Source organism: Dreissena polymorpha, chromosome 11 (genome assembly GCF_020536995.1).
Source record: "Dreissena polymorpha isolate Duluth1 chromosome 11, UMN_Dpol_1.0, whole genome shotgun sequence".
In the NCBI taxonomy this organism is placed as follows: Eukaryota; Metazoa; Mollusca; class Bivalvia; order Myida; family Dreissenidae; genus Dreissena; species Dreissena polymorpha.
The window spans coordinates 5,610,679-5,633,582 of record NC_068365.1 but is presented as its reverse complement, the minus strand read 5'-3'; the positions used below and the strand labels follow the sequence as shown (position 1 = coordinate 5,633,582).

At 35.3% G+C, this 22,904-nt stretch overlaps 1 protein-coding gene and 1 long non-coding RNA gene across 12 annotated transcripts; one reads left to right on the top strand and one right to left on the bottom strand.

The window, feature by feature from the left end:
• The first annotated feature begins 1,981 nt into the window (after positions 1–1,981).
• Positions 1,982–20,912, top strand: LOC127850367 (cytochrome P450 4F6-like). 11 transcript variants are annotated; one of them, XR_008035261.1, is made up of 12 exons: positions 1,982–2,583; positions 3,580–3,730; positions 4,266–4,447; positions 5,973–6,100; positions 9,907–10,096; positions 12,029–12,161; positions 12,851–12,980; positions 16,346–16,473; positions 18,021–18,094; positions 18,179–18,341; positions 18,737–18,802; positions 19,015–19,096. XR_008035261.1 is itself a non-coding variant. In XM_052383348.1 (11 exons), the coding sequence occupies exons 1-11, from the start codon at positions 2,214–2,216 to the stop codon at positions 19,112–19,114; spliced, it is 1,368 nt and encodes a 455-aa protein (XP_052239308.1). In that variant the 5' UTR covers positions 1,982–2,213; the 3' UTR covers positions 19,115–20,912. The 11 variants fall into 11 exon arrangements, 7 of the variants coding, with proteins under 7 accessions (XP_052239308.1, XP_052239303.1, XP_052239306.1 ...); XR_008035260.1 differs by lacking the exon at positions 18,021–18,094 and adding an exon at positions 17,935–18,008; XR_008035262.1 differs by lacking the exon at positions 18,021–18,094 and adding an exon at positions 17,849–17,922.
• LOC127850370 (uncharacterized) lies at positions 17,645–18,271 on the bottom strand. Its single transcript, XR_008035263.1, has 2 exons — positions 18,179–18,271; positions 17,645–18,094 (listed from the first exon to the last, which is right to left on the bottom strand). It is a non-coding gene; the product is annotated as an uncharacterized LOC127850370 (long non-coding RNA).
• Positions 20,913–22,904: the final 1,992 nt, after the last annotated feature.

Here is a 22,904-nt window from a genome sequence, read left to right as displayed (position 1 = left end):
AAGAACATAAGATACGAATCAATGAATCTGTTCGTTTTTTTAAATTCAAAATTGACCAAATTAGTAATGTTTGTGTTTTAAAAAGAGGACGTTATTTGATCAGTTATTTATAGATCCTTGGATTGAGTTAATCTATGACAAAACCTGTACTCATGACATCACAAACGTGTGTTGTTTTCGTTTTTGGTAAACTGCATCAAGTAAAGAATATAGATAGTTCCCACTGTATTACATCAATCTCATTTAACTTCTTAATGTCGACGTTCCATGCTGAGACATATGTCAAAATAGCCGTGGAAAAGCCAACGATATCTACTGTATATTGGCTGCAACGATGTCCATATTGTCTGCGTTGTAAACAACAATAAGTTTAATCTATACATACATTAATTATTCATACATATATTTTATATAATTATTGTAATACATTCTTAATTACTCATGTGTGCTCGTCAAAACTAATTATTATGTCTTCATCTTGATACAGAAAATCTAAATATGTGTATAATTATACTGCCATTTTAGCGCTAAAAACGATAAGTTTAAAAAGTTGATGGAGCCTACTACTTTCATACATATACTGTTAATTAAAACCTTTAAATTATTGATACGGTCATTCTCGAATTGCACACGTTTTTGCCTTATATCTCTATATTGGCTGCGTTTTCCTTCTATTTCTATATTGGCTGCGTGTTCCTTCTATTTCTATATTGGCTGCGTATTCCTTCTATTTCTATATTGGCTGCGTTTTCCAACGATTTCCATATTGGCTGCAACGATGGCTATATTGTCTGCGTTTCAAACAACAATACGATTAATATATACATACATTATTCATACATATATTTTATATAACTATTGAAATACGTTTTTAATTACTCATGTGTGCTCATCAAAACAAATTATTATGTCTTCATCTTGATACAGAAAATCTAAATACGTGTATAATTATACTGCCATTTAAGCGATTAAAACGATAAGTTTTAAAATTGTTTGGAACTTTACTACTTTCATACATGTAATGTTAATTAAAACCTGCGAATTATTGACACGGTTATTCTCTCGAATGTCACACGTTTTGCATTCTATTTCTATATTGGCTGCATATTCCTTCCATTTCTATATGGGCTGCGTTTTCCAACGATATCAATGACTGCAACGATGTCTATACTGGCTGCGTTTTATGACCCGATAACACAGCCTGCAATTTGCAGCCAGCGCTAAAATCTGCGTTTTATACACATCCGTTTTCGTCCCCTACCGGTGAAACCGGATGGGACTAATGGTTGCACTCTGTGCGTCTGTGAGTCTGTCTGTCACACTTTTCTGGATCCTTCAATAACTTTAAAAGTTCTTCATATTTTTTCATGAAACATGAAACATGGACAGATGGCAATATGGAGATTATGCACGTCATTTCATTTTGTTCCTATGTCAAGAATTCTGGTTGCTATGGCAACATATAGACTAGAAATATTGCTGAAAATTGTGGATCATGCGATAACTTTAAAAGTTCTCAATATTTTTTCATGAAACTTGAAACATGGATAGATGGCAATATGGAGGTTATGCACGTCATTTCATTTTGTTCCTACGTCAAGAATTATGGTTGTTATGGCAACAAATAGACTAGAAATATTGATGAAAATGGTGGAGTTTCACCGGTAGGGGACCATATTGCTTGACAATAGTCTTGTTCTATCTATCATTGTATATTTCTTTCGTGCTGTGCAAAAATATTGTTAAGATTATGTATTTGTATTTCTATACCCATGTAAATGTGTCTTTCTTTTATACTTTTACCTATACTTTTTTACTCTTGTTTTACTGTTTACATTTGTTATATAGTCGGTTCAAAAGCTTTGCAGCTTATGTTATTTGTTATTGTCTTGCCGACTCAAAATAAAATGTATTTGATTTGATTTGATTTGACAGAGACTAGTGTATTAAAGTGAATTGTGTTTTTTTAGTATTAGTGTACGTTAACCTACAGATGTAAACTTAAAACTGAAAGTACTCGTTTGTTTATAATCAAACGGATTGATTATTGAAAGTTAACAAGCCCGATTCAGTTGTTTATCTATAAGCACGATTTTGAATAGAAACAAACGAATGCTTTACGTTAGTAGCAATTCATTGGAGAATTATTTTAATATTGTGACTTGAACACTTCATACAGATCATGATTGACGTTCTAATTTTTGAACCTGGGAATGTCACTGGCAAGTAGACATTAGGTTTCTTAATATGACTTTAGTTAGTTAATGTGACAACGTTGAGTTAAAAGAATTTTATTATTTTACTTAACTCTGTTAACAAGTGTCTGAAGGTTTTTAAGACAATAAATAATACGCGCGTTTAGTAAATTACATTAGATTCTATTTCTGTAAAATAATTACCGTGTACACCATGGATGTAAAATGGTTACCGCAGCTGACAGTGAGTCAACTAGTGCTTACACTATTTGCAATATATGCGGTGTATTTAGTGTGCATATTTGCTGCATACATATGGAGAATTAACAGAATATTCAGGGACGTCCCGTGCAAACAGCGACATTGGCTGTATGGAAATATGCACCTGGTATAAGTTGTTTTAGTAATATATTATAAGACAATATACCTTCTTCAATTTATTTTTTGTATTATTTTCGATTAATCGAACATTAAGCATATGTCTAAATGCGCAATTATATTTGTGATCTGATATATCTTTGCAGGTCGAATGAAAACTGTCTTGTATGACACCCTTATGCCCGATAGTTCTGTTGCAATGGTAATTGGGTTGTTAAACGATGATACATGTCTTATATTACATGTTTAAAGTCATGATGGTATATTCGAGTTTTTTTTATTTGTTGTATAAATATATTTATTGAACGTTGTGAATTTGTGGCGATGCACATGAATGCATCCTGCTGCAGGCATGATGCTTAATTAATGCGTCTAATTCAAGTAATTGGCGTGCGTGGTTTAGTTTGCATAGCACGTGTAGAACTGCACTTCAGCATCATATGATGGTACATGAAAACACTTGTTATTCGCTTTATATACCATTAGTCACATACTTAAAGTGGTTATATCGACGATTCTTCTTCTAAATATCTACACATATCAAATGCCTATTCCAACTTTTAATGTTGATATTTATTTAGTGAAAAGTGACAAATTGGTGAATTTCTTATTATAAAAAAAATTGTATATGGGAAAAATATTTATGACACCATTAGGATTCGAACTTGCGCTCATAAAAATCTCTTCACACTGTAATGATATGTTTATGACACTCTGTAATGATATGTATATGACACTCTGTAATGATATGTATATGGCACTATAGTTCCGTTCTTAACTGTGCGCCTGCGTTATGGACTCGTTATGTACATTTTATTTATAGATAAATACTGCTTCTACTAAAAGCTAAATGCAATGACTATTGTAAGCGAACGAGATGGAAAATTTGCTTACCAGTATTTACCGCGAGGTTGAATGACCTCACCCCTAAATTCCATATTTGTTATTGGCCGATAATCAAATGCATATCGAACAACAATCCATAAGTTTGCGCTGCTCATTTCAGCTGCCCACGACGTGTAGCGAGGACCGGCTCCTGTTCAGCCTCGGCATGACAAATGAGTTCAAGCGCTATTACGTCTGGTGGGTGACCTTCGCCAAGGCGTCGCTAACCGTCTGCCATCCGGAAACTGTCCGAGTGGTCATGAAATCGTCTCGTATGTTGATTAACAAGTCACATTTGTAATTAAATAGTTTACTGTAGTTTTTGATCGGCTTTAATCCAGGCATTTGATGTCATGAACAAATATACCGCGTGAAGATATTCGATTCAAATAGGCTATTTATATATATAATATTGTTAAGTAATTATCAGTTTATATTTTCAGTTTTATCTCTATAGAAGTGGTTTTTAATCAAAAACAAGATTACATCGATATTTGTTTTAGTTTCTCAGAAACTTAACATTCTTGTGCTCTAGTTATCTGTGAGCAAAGATCTATAAATAAACTTGTAATACATAAATTTATTTATAGATGTTTGGTATGAGCAGTTAATTTTGGTCAAGCTGTGTGATATAGAGCTCCTCAAAACCAGTTTGAACGATTGACCCCCCCCCCCCTCCCCCGCCACCCAGAGTTTGGACAGTTCGTGTTATTTTCCTTTGGTTCAATTAATTTTACTTTCGCAGTTATTGCTGTTGTTTTGTCTATCCCAAATTCACTACATAATGCGTTAAAAGATTTGTTCTAGAGCCCAAACCCACGGGATTCGGTGGCGTCTACAGGTTCGGGCTCCCGTGGCTGGGCGAAGGGCTCCTGATCGCGAAGGGCGACAAGTGGGCGCGCTCCAGACGCCTGCTGACTCCCGCCTTTCATTTCGACATCCTCAAGCAGTACATCGCCGTGTACAATGACGCAACGAATCAGCTGGCGGTAGGTTATCATTATTGTTTCTCTTACTTGAAGGTGGAATTACAACTTAATTTGATTCATTTGGGTTGATTATTGTGACAGCCTCATTAAGAGACCAGTTAAAATACGAAAAGGGTCATTTTCACGGATATTGGCATGTATTGAAGTTTGTCATAAAATGCTTTATATTGATAAATGTAAACATTTGATCTAAAAAACTTCAATTAAAAAAAAAAGAATAAAAAGTAACCCTCAAATGGGCTCGAACCACTGACCTCTGGAGTCCTGGAGTAAAAGTCTACCGCTTAGACCGCTCGGCCATCCATGCAATGATGGATGTATTTTATACTTTATATAAGCAATCCTGGTAGTTTCACAAAATTTAACGACAACAACAGAACTCTCTAAATTATTCAATAGTTTCGCGTTGCAACGCTTTATTATTTTCAGGTTTTTACATCGTCAAAAGATGCATATAATGGATATTTTAGAGCATGGTAAATGTTTAGTCGAACTGTTTCCTCAAAAATATCATAACTAAAACGAATCTGATACAAAAAAAATATTTTGTCAATTTACCAAAACGTGAAAATGCCCCTTTAACATCTTTGTACGTGTATATATACGCATAGTAATTCTATAACAGAAGTTGTTCTCCCTTTGTAATTAAATGTAATTGCTTTTAAAACTATAGCCATGCCGTTACATGACGTTGATGTATTGTGCTATTAATTAATTCAATTATTGAACACAATACGACCGTTTTTTTTAATTATCTTTTTTTTTAATTTGCGACAATGCGACCTTATTTCTGCGTGCTTCGAATCGAAGGTTAATATGACCAAGAATGTAGATCCATGTAAGTTCTTATACAATACCAGGTTGACATATTGTTTGTTGTTACTCACTTGTACAATCATATATATATATTTTTAAACACTTTTTAAAACAGTTTATTTGTTTGCCTTAAAAATAAACCGAAAACTTACCATTGAGTTATACTTGGTTAAATTTGATTTTGCGATAAGAAATATTCTAAACCCATATATGCAGCTGAGATGCAAGAATCTAATATTGGATTTACAAATTCAAAAGTGAATGATTAAAAATGGTACACTTTGACCAGCATATCTTCCAGTTTGAATTCATAGTGGCAGACTCGAAGTTCGAATCTTTGTGACGTAGTGTCTTAGTGATTTTAGTAATAAATCTTAATAATTTTCGTAAACTAACATCAAATTAAACACATGATACATATCTAAAATAGAGCTATTTGAAAAATAGAGAGACGGGTACAATATCAGAATAATAACAGACATCTCGTACAATAAAAGTTACACAAAATTTTGCACATGTATTACAAATATTGTTTACCACACCAGTATTTTCGGAGTGAATGATTCACAATCCAATTGATCACTAAGCAGTGCTTAGACTTAGCCTCATTTTCATACATATATAATTGCTTGCAGACAGCGGCCTTTTGAAGTGTCTCCATTTGGTCTTTATTAACGCAGATCTATATTTCTTCTTTTTTTGAACCAAGGACAATATCGAAAAGTTTGTAGACAGTGGTAAAAAGTTTGACGTGTTCCCTCACGTCAGTAATCTCACGCTCGACATCATCCTGAGATGTGCTTTCTCATACCAGACTGACTGCCAACAAGATACTGGGTAAGGTAGTTGTGTTATACATACCTTCGTTTACTCATGGTAAAATCCTTTATACATATCCCTGCGTAATATGTCATGACGTTGTAACGGCGCGGCGGCTTTTATATGTAACAAGGGGTTTCCGGCAAACCATTAGGCCAGCATTTTTTTACGGGAAATTTTTCAACAAAAATTGAGTCGGGGGGAATAAATAAAAATAAAAATAAAATCATGAAAAGTGAGCAGTCTACCAAAAAAAATAAAACTGTCTAAACTTATTTTTTTTTGAAAATTAAAAATTAAGCCAATTTAGCCTTATGTATACTTGCATTAACCTTTAAGAGTTTTATATATCTTATTACACTGTTGTAGAAGCTTTTTATAATAATAGTAAACATTTTTTTATATATATTTATATGTAAAAGCACCTTTCGCATGTATTGTACTATATTGCTTCAATAGAGACCATTAACCACGCCAGGTGTGTAGTGTATTATATTGATCGTTAAACTTTTGTTGAGTGTTAATCATATGTATGTTTATAACAAATATAGCATGCATTTGACTTAAATAAAAAAGAATTGAACACTTTTTAAATTGTTTAATAGCTTTAAATAACAACCAACTTTGTAACTTTCATCCATGGGTGGAATATGCACACTAAAAATACCTTTAATATACAACAGACTTGCTTTATATCATGATAATTTGTATCAATCATGAGAAAAAATGAGCCACATAACAGGAAATTGGACCTAAGGGTGATTGCGACCATTTTGGCTCCAAAAGAGCAGTCTGATCAGGATCCAAACTGTTCAACATAATTGTCATTCAGTCAGTATTTCTAAAGATGTTAAGCGAACACTTTGGATCCTGATCAGACTGCGCTTGAATTGATCTTGATCCAAACTTTGTGTAGTGAAAGTTCTAGTACATAAAATGTGAATATTTTATTTAAGAGACCGTTATAGACTTGTAAAAACATGTGCTGCATTTCATTTTATATTCAGAGAGAGTTATAGTGTTTAAACAGTTTATGTAAAGTGAACACAAAAGGCATGACTACAATATTTGGTGTGTAACATCGTTATGAGGTTCTCTTTGAAGTTTGTTCAAATCATGCAGAATATTTGCCCTCCTTAGGGGTTACTGTTTTGCTTATAAATATAAATAATATAATCATTCTCTGAAACCGCAAGGTCCTTTGGTTTGTTGCGTTGCATGCCAACCATATAGTGGTTCTTTTCTTAGTTTCCTCAAAGCATGTCTCCGTGGTCAAAACTGTTTGCGCTTCAGGGGTCAACTGATTTATATAGATTAATGTCTTTGATAATCCCTAACAACACAGACACCGCAATGGTCAGGGGTCAATATTTGGTGTGTACCATGTTAGTGTTTTCTTCTTCTAGGTGTGATCAAATCATACATTTGGAGTTAAAAATAACCCGTCCTTGTTTCACATGCTTAATATTTACTGATAATAAAGAGTTAAACAATATTATTCTCTCAAAACGCATGGGTTAGGTGATAATTATTTTGTATGTGACATTGTATGGCGGTTATCTTCGTAGGTTTTGTATCATGTCCATTGGCTTCACATTAGCCCCAACAAAATATTGAGGTAAAAGACACAATATACCTAGAAACCTAGATTTATTTCATTGAACATTTTCTTAAGTGAAAGCCGTATAAAGAATTAAATAGCACATGTAGCAAGGATTTAAATTGTTCTAGTATAATTACTCTGCTGACTGTATATAACTTACTCGCAAGATTAATTATATATAGAGCACAACTTTTGAACTATGTAATTGTATATTTTAAAATAGTATTTTATTTTAAAAATTTCGTAAAAGACTCACAGTTTTGTCAAAATAAAATGGTGTAAACTTTTGCACATATTATTTTGTTCCTCTCTTATTCACAGTTTAAGTTCAAATGAAAATTTCTATGGAATGTGTTGTCTGTATTATTTTAAGGAGAAACAGCAATAACATGTTTTGGATATATAATAAACAGAGAGAGCTATATAAATGTGAAGATAATAATAACCCTTGGATTAAATACAAAGAGCCGATTGAGCACCAGGGCCCTTGCTACACTTTGGGGGATTGGGGCCGGGGCCCTTAGAGGGGGGAATTTCACGTTGTTTTCGACGAAAAGGGGAAGTTTACAAGATCTTTTCACCAATCATTCAACACTTAATATTGCTCTATTTTAATGTACTTTTTACATAAATATACATTTAATCAAAGGTTTATAGCAAGACACCAGCTGGCAACATAGGTATAAAAGTAAAAAAAATATATTTATTTTTTGTTTTGGAGGGGGGAATTTTTAGGTGAAATATGGGGGGGGGGGAAAGTATACTATTTTAAGGTGGGAATGGGGCCGAATTTTGGCCCCAAAAACGGCCAAACGAGGGCCCTGAGCACATTTATCAACAGAGCCTGAGGTGTGATAAATTTATTTGCATTCCTTGCAGTACAAATCTTGCAGTATGAAAACATTATTTACAGTTGATAGAACATCATATTTCGGCTAAATAATAACTCATTTTTGGAAAAATAATGTCAAGAAAAATAAATAAAACTTTCTTGTGACTTTGACGGACATACGAACATCTGGACCCAATGTTATTTTCTTCAGAAGCTGTGTTGCATACTTTTTTTCTAAATAAAGAATATATATATGGGTGGATGGGGAATGGGATTATTGATGCAAGTACCTGTGGTTCAGTCCTCATGTTCATTATAAAGAAACGTAAAGTAGTACTTCTTTGACATTTTCGGGATGTTGATTTTTATCTATAAAAATATTACAGGATATGCATTTTAATTAATACGCGTATTTATAAAACCTACCCAAAACTATTTAACACACCGAAAGTTATTGATGGTGACACCGCTGCATCATCTGCAAAAACTCTAATTATTTTTAATTTCGTATCACATAATATGGGAATGATGTCAACGTGGTGTTCTGAAGATTAACTTTTCTAATTGAAATTGTTTCTGCTCCGTTTTTAATTAATTTGATTTTTAAATATGCTACATTTGTCTCGTTGATGTTAATGTCCGCCATTTCGGAAATGCAATATTAAAATCATTTGTTAAATACTCACCGATCGGCTAAAAGCGTGTGGTATTTGCTGCAATAGCCAATGAAAATCGCTGACGCTTTACAAGTCGAATTGCCACAACGAAACAACCCGTATTATAAACAAATTTTGAACAACACTTTCGGCAATCTGCGCAATTTTTTTTCTAGTTTTGGATAAAATACTAGGTCGGCGGGTGAAATGTAAATATAAAAAAAAACGAAAGTGATTTTTATTTGTATTTGTCGAAAAATATGGTCGGTCGCTCCCGTAAAACAGATAATAAAAAATGCTGGCCTTACACGCTATATTTGACGTACCGTATATGTTAAAATGTTTGACCTTGGACGATAAATTATTAAAGATAAGTACAGTCGTTCAGAAAGTGTTCACTTTGTCAGTGGACAAACACAGTTTTAACACTGTCAGTGTTGTTTGAATGATCTTTAAACCAACATCAGTAGTTATAAAGCTGATGAAATATCTGATATTACCAACGCAATGAATAATATATATACATTATGTAAAGACTGTTTAATACCGCATTTAATGTGAGGTAGATATATTTATAGTTAAATCAAAATAATATATTAGCACGAACTTAATGCCCATTGAGGCTCAACGAACCGTGATAACGCAGTTATTTACCGGTGAAAAACAAAGACTACTTTTAAAACATATAGAATGTATACGGTACATGTATTCTTATATGTTCTTATACGCCCAGTTCATCGCGGCATCCATACGTACAGGCAGTGGAGGAGCTGGTGATGGCTTGGGCGGATCGAAGCCGGACCCCCTGGCTGTACCCAGACTGCGTGTTCTACCTCACACCGATGGGTCGCAAGTTCAGGCGAAACTGTGACTTCGTACACAAGGTGGCCGTGGAGGTCATTGACAAGCGGCGAGAGGCGTTGGTGAGTTTATGTTGAGGACATAGTATATGAGTGATAATTGGAGGCGAGAGGCGTTGGTGAGTTTATGTAGCGGACATAGTGTATGAGTGATAATTGGAGGCGAGAGGCGTTGGTGAGTTTATGTTTCGGACATAGTGTGTGAGTGATAATTGGAGGCGAGAGGCGTTGGTGAGTTTATGTTGCGGACATAGTGTATGAGTGATAATTGGAGGCGAGAGGCGTTGGTGTGTTAATGTTGCGGACATAGTGTATGAGTGATAATTGGAGGCGAGAGGCGTTGGTGAGTTTATGTTTCGGACATAGTGTGTGAGTGATAATTGGAGGCGAGAGGCGTTGGTGAGTTTATGTTGCGGACATAGTGTATGAGTGATAATTGGAGGCGAGAGGCGTTGGTGTGTTAATGTTGCGGACATAGTGTATGAGTGATAATTGGAGGCGAGAGGCGTTGGTGAGTTAATGTTGCGGACATAGTGTATGAGTGATAATTGGAGGCGAGAGGCGTTGGTGAGTTTATGTTGCGGACATGGTGTATGAATGATAATTGGAGGCGAGAGGCGTTGGTGAGTTTATGTAGCGGACATAGTGTATGAGTGATAATTGGAGGCGAGAGGCGTTGGTGAGTTTCTGTTGCGCACATAGTGTATGAGTGATAATTGGAGGCGAGAGGCGTTGGTGAGTTTATGTTGCGCACATAGTGTATGAGTGATAATTGGAGGCGAGAGGCGTTGGTGAGTTTATGTTGAGGACGTAGTATATAAGTGATAATTGGAGGCGAGAGGCGTTGGTGAGTTTATGTTGCGGACATAGTGTATGAGTGATAATTGGAGGCGAGGGGCGTTGGTGAGTTTATGTTGAGGGCATATTATATGAGTGATAATTGGAGGCGAGAGGCGTTGGTGAGTTTATGTTGCGCACATAGTGTATGAGTGATAATTGGAGGCGAGAGGCATTGGTGAGTTTATGTTGCGGACATAGTGTATGAGTGATAATTGGAGGCAAAAGGCGTTGGTGAGTTTATGTTGCGGACATAATGTATGAGTGATAATTGGAGGCGAGAGGCGTTGGTGAGTGTATGTTGCGGACATAGTGTATGAGTGATAATTGGAGGCGAGAGGCGTTGGTGAGTTTATGTTGCGGACATAGTGTACGAGTGATAATTGGAGGCGAGAGGCGTTGGTGGGTTTATGTTGCGGACATAGTGTATGAGTGATAATTGGAGGCGAGAGGCGTTGGTGTGTTTAAGTTGCGGACATAGTGTATGAGTGATAATTTTGTTTTTAGTGCTTGCGGTTCCTCCCCATCATAAAATTACCATCGCATATAGGAGACATCGCATATAGGAGACATCGCATATAGGAGACATGTACATTGGGTGTTACCATCGCATATAGGAGACATGTACATTGGATGTTACCATCGCATAAAGGAGACATGTAAATTTGGTGTTACCATCGCATACAGGAGACATGTAAATTGGGTGTTGGCAATGATATTGCAATATAATAAAGTATTTAGAGTTTTCATGGAAGAATGTGCGTTTGATTTCCCGTTTTGAAATACAATCGGCACAACACCACGTGTGCTCTATAATAATGCTTTCTTGATATGAGTGTTGTGGTGCGATGATATCTCTTTATTTATTTTTATAACATTTATTACAATTTATTTTAGAAATGTTGTCAACTTCTATAATGCCATGCAGAAATGGCATTAGCAGTTAAGCATAGAAGATTCAATTACCACGTTACGTATGTTGTACTATAAAGCTTTCTTGATATGATGGCCACATGTGTTGCGATGATATCTCTTATATTTATTACAATTTTCTTATAAACTTTATCAACTTCTAGAATGCCATGCATGCAGGAATGTCATAAGCAGTTAAGCATGGAATATTCAATAACCTTATTTCTAGGCTTGTTGTCTATTCAGCAAAAGTCTGGAAAAGAGCCAGAGAAGAAGTACCTAGATTTTCTAGACATACTTTTGAAAGCTAAAGATGACAATAACGTGGGCCTGTCACCGATGGAAATACGAAACGAAGTGGACACGTTCCTCTTTGAAGGTACCGTCACATCACAAGGACATTTATTTAATTTATGCAATTTTGAAATCGATGAAACTTAATATTCATCTCTAAATAAATATCAAGATAAATGCTGACATTATATCAAACACATTTTGTATCGAAAATGCTTGTATATGTCAATATCTCACCTACAAAAATGACCTAATCAGATTGGCTTAGAGCGGTCACGCGCTCATGGAGTATTTATCATACACCCCGAGTTATGTTCCTACTACACGAGAAATCGAGTAGTCGGTTAAGATATAATCGTTACACCGTTAGTAACTGACGGTGTATGGAATACACACTCTCAGTATCTTAATACCAGACGAGAGCGAAAATTACTGAGGGTGTATATCCCATACTTCGTGAGTTATTAACGGTGTAACTAATAATATATATTTGTGTGGGGGACAGTGGGGTAAACAGTTCAAGTTGGGCTCGAACGTGCAATATGAATTCAAAATATTAGAAAATAAACATCTTTTTTTCGAAAGCCATGCTCTGTTTTTAGATTTTGGTCCATTCATCGGTAATGATTATAAACTAACATATTGACCACACATTTGTTCTTTCAGTCTTGTATAGATGTCGTAAAGGTTGCGTTGTCAAGAGCTTTTAATCGTTTGCTTATTTATATTCCTGTTGATAATTGCACACGCTTAAGTTCGTTGATCATCATGCAGGTCACGACACCACTGCCAGCGCTCTGTCCTGGGCCCTGCACACGCTGGCGAAACATCCCGAACATCAACGGAAATGTCAGGCGGAGATTGACGACATTTTGAAAGACAGAGGCTCAGACGAAATCCTGCAGTTTGTTGAATACTATAATTATATTCTACACTTAATTAATTTCACCCCCGGAAACCCGATATGGTGTGAAAAGTTGGATGTGCTAGGAAAAGTTGCCGATAGATTTCGATGAATTTCGGTAGGGTAAGTAAATCCAGTTCTATAATGTTTAAAGGAATTTTTGAATTAAAATATATTTTGGTTTATGCAAAGGAGGTATTACCATGTATGTTAGAACATTCTGGTTATTATTATTCAGGATTTATTGAAATATGGCTATTTAAAGTGGACGATGTGGGGATTTGTCCCATATTTAGCACTTTATTTACAAATTTCTTTAAAGGTATGCCATTGAAAAAGTTTTTGCGCCGATAATTAAATTAACCAATGTCCCCGAGTAACATTTCTGCCAGGGTTTCTTAAAAAAATCGTATTGATGGAAAAATTCGACTTAACATTCAACATGCTGATGAAAAAATAATATGACATGGTGCAGTACAAAGATGTCGAGATATGACATGAGTGCAGTTCATTTATGAACTTGAAAGCTCACTATTACAGCTGATTTATGCCCACTCTGATGCATTGTAGATCATTTTCATTGAACTTTGAGGTTTTATAATTATATCCGTTCTGAAGCTTAGTTAATTTCCAGCTCATTTGTATCTTTTATATTGTTTGAAAATCATTGTAAATGTAAAGCAATTGATTAATACAGGTAAAAATATACGTCAGGTAGGCAAACTTAACATTTATAATAATATTTTCTGCCTATAGTTGAAATTATGGGTAGACTTTCATAAATCTGAACTAAATTTGGATCTATTATACATGACTTCAAGTTGACAGGTTTGCAAACATCTCCGACAATGCACGCGTGTAAATGTTTGTTTCTTTTCGATCGTTTTGGTAATGATATATGCAAAATGTAAACATTTATTTTCAAAACCCAATCCACGCCTCAATCGTATGTGAATTTGCATAGATAACACGCAATTTTCATCTGATGAAGCCCAAGGCCTTGAAGGAATATATTCAGCCAGATTTCAGCAAATTATAACATTTAAAACTAGGGCGTACTTTCCATTAAGTAATATGCTAAGCATATTTCACCAGCACCCTTTCCATTCGAGTTTTTTGTTGTTTTCAGTCTTCATTCGGTAACTAATTTATCGTCTATGATTTCAATTGTATGGGTAGATGGAGTTACCCCTTCATATGTTCGAGTCCGATAACCGAATAATCCGGTAGCACTATCAAGTTCCAGCTGCTTGTAACGTATTGTGTCGTTTTTGTGACCAATGTTAAAGTGTTTGACAGTTTCGTTCAATGATATCAACTTCTTGGGACAGTAAAAGCAAGTGAAGGCAAACATGTTGACCTGAAACAAAAATAATGAGATATAGGTTATGATTTAACAGTGTATAGTGTGTAAATATGAGAGTACGGAATACCGTTAGGGCGATCGTGGTTACACATTAAAATCCAGAGGGCGACAATGCGATAGTACGATGACGACAGTGCGACAATACGATGACGACAATGCGAAAGTACGATGACGACAGTGCGACAATACGATGGCGACAATGCGACAACGCCATAGTACGATGGCGACAATGCCATGGTACGATGTTATAATTTGCTGAAATCTGGCTGAATATATTCCTTCAAGGCTTGGGGCTTCATCAGATGAAAAATGCGTGTTATCTATGCAAATACACATAATATTGAGGCGTGGATTGGGTTTTGAAAATAAATGTTTACATTTTGCATATAATTATCATTACCAAACAGAACGAAAAGAAACAAACATTACACGCGTGCATTGTCGGAGATGTTGGCAAAGCTGTCAACTTGAAGTCATGTATAATAGATCCAAATTTAATTCAGATTTATGAAAGTCTACCCATAATTGGAACTATAGGCAGAAAATATTTGTATAAATGTTAAGATTGCCTACCTGACGTACCGGTATATTTTTTACCTGTATGAAACAATTGCTTTACATTTACAATGATTTTCAAACAATAAAAAAAGATACAAATGAGCTGGAAATTAACTAAGCTCCAGAACGGATATAATTATAAAACCTAAAAGTTCAATGAAAATGATCTACAATGCATCAGAGTGGGCATAAATTAGCTGTGAGCTTTTAAATTTATAAATGAACTACACTCATGTCATATCTCGACATATTTGTACTGCACCATGTCATATTATTTTTTCATCAACATGTTGAATGTAAAGTCGAATTTTTCCACCAATACGATTTTTTAAAGAAACCCAGGCGGATATGTAACTCGGGGACATTGGTTAATATAATTGTCGGTGCAAAAACTTTTTCAATGGCATACCTTTAAAGAAATTTGTAAATAAAGTGCTAAATATGGGACAAATCCCTGCATCGTCCACTTTAAATAGCCATATTTCAATAAATCCTGAATAATAATAACCAGGATTTTTCTAACATACATGGTAATACCTCCTTTGCATACACCAAAATATATTTTAGTTCAAAAATTCCTTTAAACAATTATAAAACTGGATTTACTTACCCTACCGAAATTCATCGAAATCTATAAGGCAACTTTTCCTAGCACATCCAACTTTTCACACCATATCGGGTTTCCGGGGGTGAATTTGAAAACACTATTTTATCAATGCTATTTGCTTATAGAAAAGATGATACACTTAATAGATTTGAAAGTATTCACTGGAGAACTTGGTGAAAAAAAAACACATTTATAAATACATTTAGTTTACAAACAAAAAACGCAACCGCAATTATAACAAAATTTTACATGCACAGTTAGTTCATAAATATCAATTCACCATTTATTGAACACATTCGATAGTAGGTCGGGACACGAGCTCGACAGGCGGTTTTAAGTTTTGATTGCCAACGGCCCGGAGAATCGGAACTTTGCAGTTTCTAGCCTTGAACAATTTGCACGATTTCTAGAACTCTCCCGCTTCATAATTATTTAAATAAATCTTAGTCAAAGGTGGTCCACGACAGCTAGGTCGAACAAACAAAACCAAATAAATAATGGACCACGCTCCGTGAAAAGGAGGTTTAATGCATGTGCGTAAAGTGTCGTCCCAGATTAGCATGTGCAGTCCGAACATGCTTATCAAGGACGACACTTTCCGCTTTAATTGATTTTTTCGTTTTAAAAGAGACTGTTCTTGACGAAAATTAAGACGGAGTTAAGACGGAAAGTGTCAACTTTCCGTCCCTGATTATCAAGTGATTACTGCACAGACTAATCTGGGACGACACTTTACGCACATGCATTAAACCTCCTTTTTACAGAGCACGGCCCTTACTGTACAAGTGCTCGTTCTTTGACGTTGTATTGATAATTTCTTACTGATGTTTGCAGTTCTGACCTTCCGAAGTTAGAGTACCTGACCATGTGTATCAAGGAGAGCATGCGAGACAATCCGCCGGTGCCGATCATCCAGAGGGAATTCACCAGCGATTTCACAATAGACGGCAAAACGTTTCCAGGCACGATTTACGCATTTTTGACATTAATATTAAAAATATGCTTTCCTGTGGTTGCAGCATACCTTGTATGCACCCGGTAGGGTGGCATATAGCAGTTGAACTGTCCGTCAGTCCGTCTGTCTGTCTGTCAGTCAGTCTGTCCGTCCGAAAACTGTAACATTGGCCATAACTTTTGCAATATTGAAGATAGCAACTTGATATTTGGCATGCATGTGTATCTCATGGAGCTGCACATTTTGAGAGGCTAAAGGTCAAGGTCATCCTTCAATGTCAAAGGTCAAATAAATGGGGGGTACATAGTGTTTCACAAACACATCTTGTTCTAATATAATGTTAATTAATGGTTTGCAGCAATACCAGTGGAATCTCATAAGTTTTTGAAGGAAGATGTCATAAAGAATAATAGTTCTTAGTTGGCCATTTGTAGGCCATAAAAAATTCTACCATTCTCAAAGGCAATATAAAATAGTTTGAATTTCATGAAGATTCCAAATATTATATATATTTTAATATATTATTCACTAGTTTGTGTTTTAAGGTTAATTTTTTAAATATTGTGTCAGACAAATACCACTATAATTTATCGACGCACGAACATATTGCACAGTTTTATGGCATATATCTGCTATTATTTATTTTAAGCTATTTCATTTTAAGCTATCACCGACAGTATTAATTTATTTCAACCACTTCGTGTTTAAAGCAATGATTTTCGTGTCTGATTTATAATATTCGCATAGTTTTGCGCCCGTTAAAAAAATAAATAAAAATAAACGGAAATAATTGTAGGAACACCCGTGACAGTCGGACGGGAGGTTTGGTGGTCTACAGGAGAACGATGTCCGCTAAATACAATAAACAGTTTAAATCGGTTTATCATGAAACTTGGTTATTATGTTTATGGGTGTAATATGTCCGCCATGTTCGATTCCAAGCCATATGGCACGAGCGCTTTTGAATCATCGTCCTTGAATAAAAGGAAAAATAGCCAAATTCACTCTGAACAAAACCTCTGCTCAATTACTAGAATTTGGTTTGAGATTTTATGCTGAAATTGTGTTTTTAAGTAACTTAGCTACACACCTAACTTGAGATTGCACATAATTAAAGTATTTTAATTAGATTAGATTGATATTTTACACGTTGAAGACTTTGGTTTTTGGCACTGCCATGTTTATTGTACCGTGTTTTCCTGTCTTATCCTTTTGCATAAAAAAATGAATAAATCGTTCGATGATAAATTTTACTAAAATTTTTAACGGTCATATTGTGTGACAATCTGACACCATGGTGTAAAGATTATCTAAGAAACATGCTCGGAAGACTTCATAACAATATCAATAACATCTCGATCATAACTAACCTTATTTTACAGCCGGAACGACCGTTTCCCTCCAGTTATTCGGCCTCCATCATAACAATATCAATAACATCTCGATCATAACTAACCTTATTTTACAGCCGGAACGACCGTTACCCTCCAGTTATTCGGCCTCCATCATAACAATATCAATAACATCTCGATCATAACTAACCTTATTTTACAGCCGGAACGACCGTTACCCTCCAGTTATTCGGCCTCCATCATAACAATATCAATAACATCTCGATCATAACTAACCTAATTTTACAGCCGGAACGACCGTTACCCTCCAGTTATTCGGCCTCCATCATAACAATATCAAACATCTCGATCATAACTAACCTTATTTTACAGCCGGAACGACCGTTACCCTCCAGTTATTCGGCCTCCATCATAACAAACACGTCTGGCAGGATCCAATGGAGTTCAAACCGGAGAGGTTTTCTAAGGAGAACATTGACAAGATAGACAGCTTCCAGTTCGTGCCGTTCTCGGCGGGGCCAAGGCTAGTATACTTAGTGTTATATAGAACCAAATCATAGTAGTGTTTGCATTATAGACCAAAATCATAGTAGTGTTTGCATTATAGACCAAAATCATAGTGGCGTTTGCATCATAGACCAAAGTCATAGTAGTGTTTGTGCACAAATAATTTAAAGAGGAAACGAATTGCAAATTATCTGACATAGCTGATATACTTTGTTTATGGATAATTAACCTATTTTTTATATAAATTATTTGATTTTCGGTGTCTTGTTATGTTGGCCTTTCAGAAAAAACTTAATTGTTACCATCGTCCTCGATTTGGAAACACGTGAAGTATTAGCAAATAAATTTTCGGAAACTTTTTTTAAATTAAATATAATAATTCCAAATATATCATGTTTATGTTTTTCACAGGAATTGCATAGGACAAAACTTTGCGATGAACGAAGAGAAAGTGGTATTAGCAAAACTTTTGAGAAGGTAAGTACGTCTATGTCTTTACTGAATTCACAACGCACGTAATGATATTTGTTATATAACTTATTATCGCTTTTACTTACATTTATTATAAATATGGAAATACTTTTTGTTTAATTATACTGAAAACGTAAAATTATGGAAACACGTAGCACAGTTTCGCCAACGGTCTTTATGGGGAATAAAACGTGTGTAAATATGTATGGCTATTTCAGATTTAGATTCGAACTCGATCCAAGCAACGTCGTAAAAAGAAAATTTGGCGCTGTAATGAGAAGCGAATATGGGATATACGTGTATGCACATAGGCGATGAACTGTATGGAATATACGTGTATGCACATAGGCGATGAACTGTATGGAATATACCTATGTGTGTTTGAGTCAATAAGTAAAACTTTAAAGATTTTCTAGTATATACGCCTGCATTGGACACAATAAAAGACTTATTTTTACACTATAATTGTTCACAATATTATAAATAGACGACTCTTTTAAAAACTCATTGAATGCTTTATGTACGTACTTTAATTGACTCGATTGCTTTACGTTGAATCAGTTTATGTCAAGTACATGATTTCCCCCGTAGAGTAGTTGACATTCTAAATGAAAAAGTGCAATAATGTTTTAGTAAAACACTGTGATAATAGGGGTCCACATATCAGACAATACGATAAATGTTAACAAGCTCATGCTCGTATTTTAACGTTATATTACTCAAAGGCCTTTGCTTGTTTGGGCCTCTATTTCATGGCAATGTCGATAGCATCGAAAACCAAGTGCTTATGGACACCTCCAGTCTGTCTCCTGTCTAGAACCAGTGCATGGTTTGTTTCTGCCCGTAATGATGGAGGGTCGAACTCAGAATCTCGAGGTCACACCCGCACACCATGTCTACTGCGACCTACAGTTGAAGCTGTATCATTTTTGTATGACTAGCCTCAATAGAAATGTTTGGACAGACAAGCCAACGAGGGTAAAACTTTACTCTTCTTATATTGGGGCGTACAAAGCTAACACATAACCTCTTCATCTATAATATAATGTTATTAATTAGTTGAATTCATATTGGCTTTGTTATTGAGCTGAAGACAGCCGTATGAATGATTTATTAATCAACTATATAATATTACTCAGCAAGAAACGCTTGAATTGCAACATTTCATCGACCAAAAGACACATCATGTCCTCACCGTCCATTGTGCTGCTTAAATTATTAAAGTCTTTACGATTTTTCGCTGTTTCGATAAATTATCATAAGTGTTTACAATTTTTGCTGTTTTGTGTCGTCTGCTAAAGCCGGAAATGATATTCAGCATATAATAATTGGTAACTGTGAAAATTGCTGTAGCCAATAAAGGTATGAAACATCTAATTGTTGTCGCGAGCCTTTCGGTAAACTGTAATATTAAATTTTTAACGATTTAAACTTTTGCACCAAAACTAAGCATACAACTTCAAAATCGCGTCCAATATTGTCGAAATTTTATATCCTCATATAAGGCCGAGTTTTTCCTGGTTTCGGATTGGCTGAATCTCGTATTTGCCGACCTTTTCCCGTATTGGCCGTGTTTTTTCCATATTGGCCGCCTTTTTCTCGTATAAGGCGAGTTTCGAGCTTTATTGGCGAGGCTCAACTTGTATGGGGCGAATAAATTGAACACATTCTCGTCTAATATTTTAATTTATAATAGTATATACAATTGCTACCTATATTTTTTATCATATTACTGTTTGTTAGGTTACATTTCTGTTAGCGAACAAGCAGGTTTTCGCATGCTTACGTGAAAGTCCGACCTTTAAAGCATTCAATCAAGTGCTTCAAGCAATCTCATAGGTCGAAAGTCTTGACGAGCAAGTGATGTTTCGGAGATGAGCTAGTGATGCCAAGCGCTTGTGCTCGTACAATTATATCTGTTACGTCACAAAACATGCTTTTATCAACATGGTTACTTCAAACACATGTGATGTTACTGACGTTCTAAAAGTGAAATAATGTTGACTGGCATAGGTTAAAATGATCTTATTTAATTTGCTTTGTACGGTTATTATTGAAAATATGTTATTGAATTTGTATATGCATATTTATTATATAATATAATTTGTAAACTGTCCGATGTATTTGTTTTAAGAATAAGTTAATGCTTTAGCTCCTTCATATTTGAACATACGCCTTTTTAGTGCGAGTAAAACGTTAAGTCGTAACTTCAGCTCCAAGTCTGACGGCCCCCGTGCATGTCTGACAATCAGTCCTGTCTTAAACCTCATAAATGACATGGTTTCTTGGCATGACCGACATAACGCAGATCCTGAGGAGACAGGGCAGTATACCTGGTCGATCCTACTACCGGTTACTTTCCAACATTCCGCAGGCATAACAATGTTTTGTACCACAACATACTGATTGGCTGTTTTTCTTGTTTCGATAGTTGCAAAAAACATCAACAAATAAGATGATGAAACAAGTGTCGTTAGCTAGAATTCATCATCATATCTTGTGTATCAATAGATTCAGTGTCTGTTGTATGCATATGTTTGTTAAGTTTTGAATCAGTTTCAATCAGCCTCGCTGTATAAACAGTATCATCAAAATAAACTGAAATCAGAAATATAACGTCACTTATTGATAAGAATTACCATGTCGCGTCTCATACGATTTCAGAGATACTACTTGCATTGAGTAATTGTGTGTATAAGATTCAGGAAATCGCCCAATACGAGAGCATTTCTTGAAATATCATTTAACATTGTAGGAAAACCAGTACCCTTTGTATACATATAAATTATGGACAATAACAAGTTGTTCTTTAGTTCTCAAACAATGCTCGAAATAGTTCATGTTAATCACATCAGCCTCGTTCTGGGTAATTTGGGCTCAGTGCATGTGTGTGAAATATAATTCCAGATTAGCCTGTGCAATCCGCACACACTTATCATTGACTACACATTCTGCTTGTAGGCAATTTTGCGTTTGTTGTAAGTCATTTCTAAACGAAAATCCTGTTAACGCGATAAGTGTTGTCCCTGATTAGCCTGTGCATACAACACAGGCTAATCTAGATCACACTTTACGCACATGCATTCAGCCGCATTTTCCCAGAGAGGCTCATATCATGGCGTATGGGTGCGTTCTGTTCATCTACAGTGCTTGGTATAACATGCACCCTATGCCTTCACATCTTAGTTATCTTGAGAACAAGAATTTGAATCCCACAATGCAAAACTGATGACACAAAAGGATGCAATGTGACATCATTGTCATAAATCGTGCAATGTTAAAATAACGTAAAAAATGTTAACCACCATGAGACGACATGTTGCATATGACGCCAGTCATCCTACTACAAAGATAAATGACGCTCAGAGGTAAAAGTTCATTTCAAAATTGGTAATAAAACAGATTGTCCGGACTGTAATTTGACACAGAAGAAATGCATGGAGCTGGTATCATTTGGTTTTCAACAGTATGTCAGTCCTATCATGTTGTCATTTAATCTACATGTCCGCACACTTCCTGCGTTAGCTGGTGTGCTACTACATATTTATGCATATAGTGGACAAATGCAAACTTAAAAGAGAGGTAGATGGGACAGGCCGAACAAATAATTGCATGACAAGTCACCACACAAATTTTCTGCGTGGCAGTCCAGCATTCTATGAACTAATCTGTTTGGCTGTGTCATTTTTAGTGCAAATTTTTATAAATGAAAATAATTTTTTTAACATCAGTATAGACGAGACTCAAAAAGACTAGCACTCGATGTTTAACTTGCGGTTAAGTCGGTAACATGTTGGTAACTTGTCTTTATAAAGTACAAGTACCATAATTAAAGCCAACTTTAAACAGTGCAATATTATACAAATGCCCACATACATGGCAGACCTCCGTCAAATACATACATACTTCACACACGCTATACTCTACAATACATGTAGAAGAACTTAATGGATTGTACCAAATGCTGAAGTCCCATGCCAACTTTTGGCTAACACTACCATCAACTTGTATTTGGGCAGGTATTCTGTCAAATGTGTTTATATTTGGAAATTAATGGTGCGTTGTTAATGGAATATTAAAAAAATACATTCATAAGCTTTTACTAAAT

Excerpts from the sequence above, each read along its gene's own strand:
- LOC127850367 (XM_052383343.1), top strand. The coding sequence starts at position 2,410 with ATGGATGTAAAATGGTTACCGCAGCTGACAGTGAGTCAACTAGTGCTT. Across the intron at positions 18,342-18,736 it reads CCGTTCTCGGCGGGGCCAAG|GAATTGCATAGGACAAAACT; the intron begins GCTAGTATACTT and ends TGTTTTTCACAG. Across the intron at positions 18,803-19,014 it reads TTAGCAAAACTTTTGAGAAG|ATTTAGATTCGAACTCGATC; the intron begins GTAAGTACGTCT and ends TGGCTATTTCAG.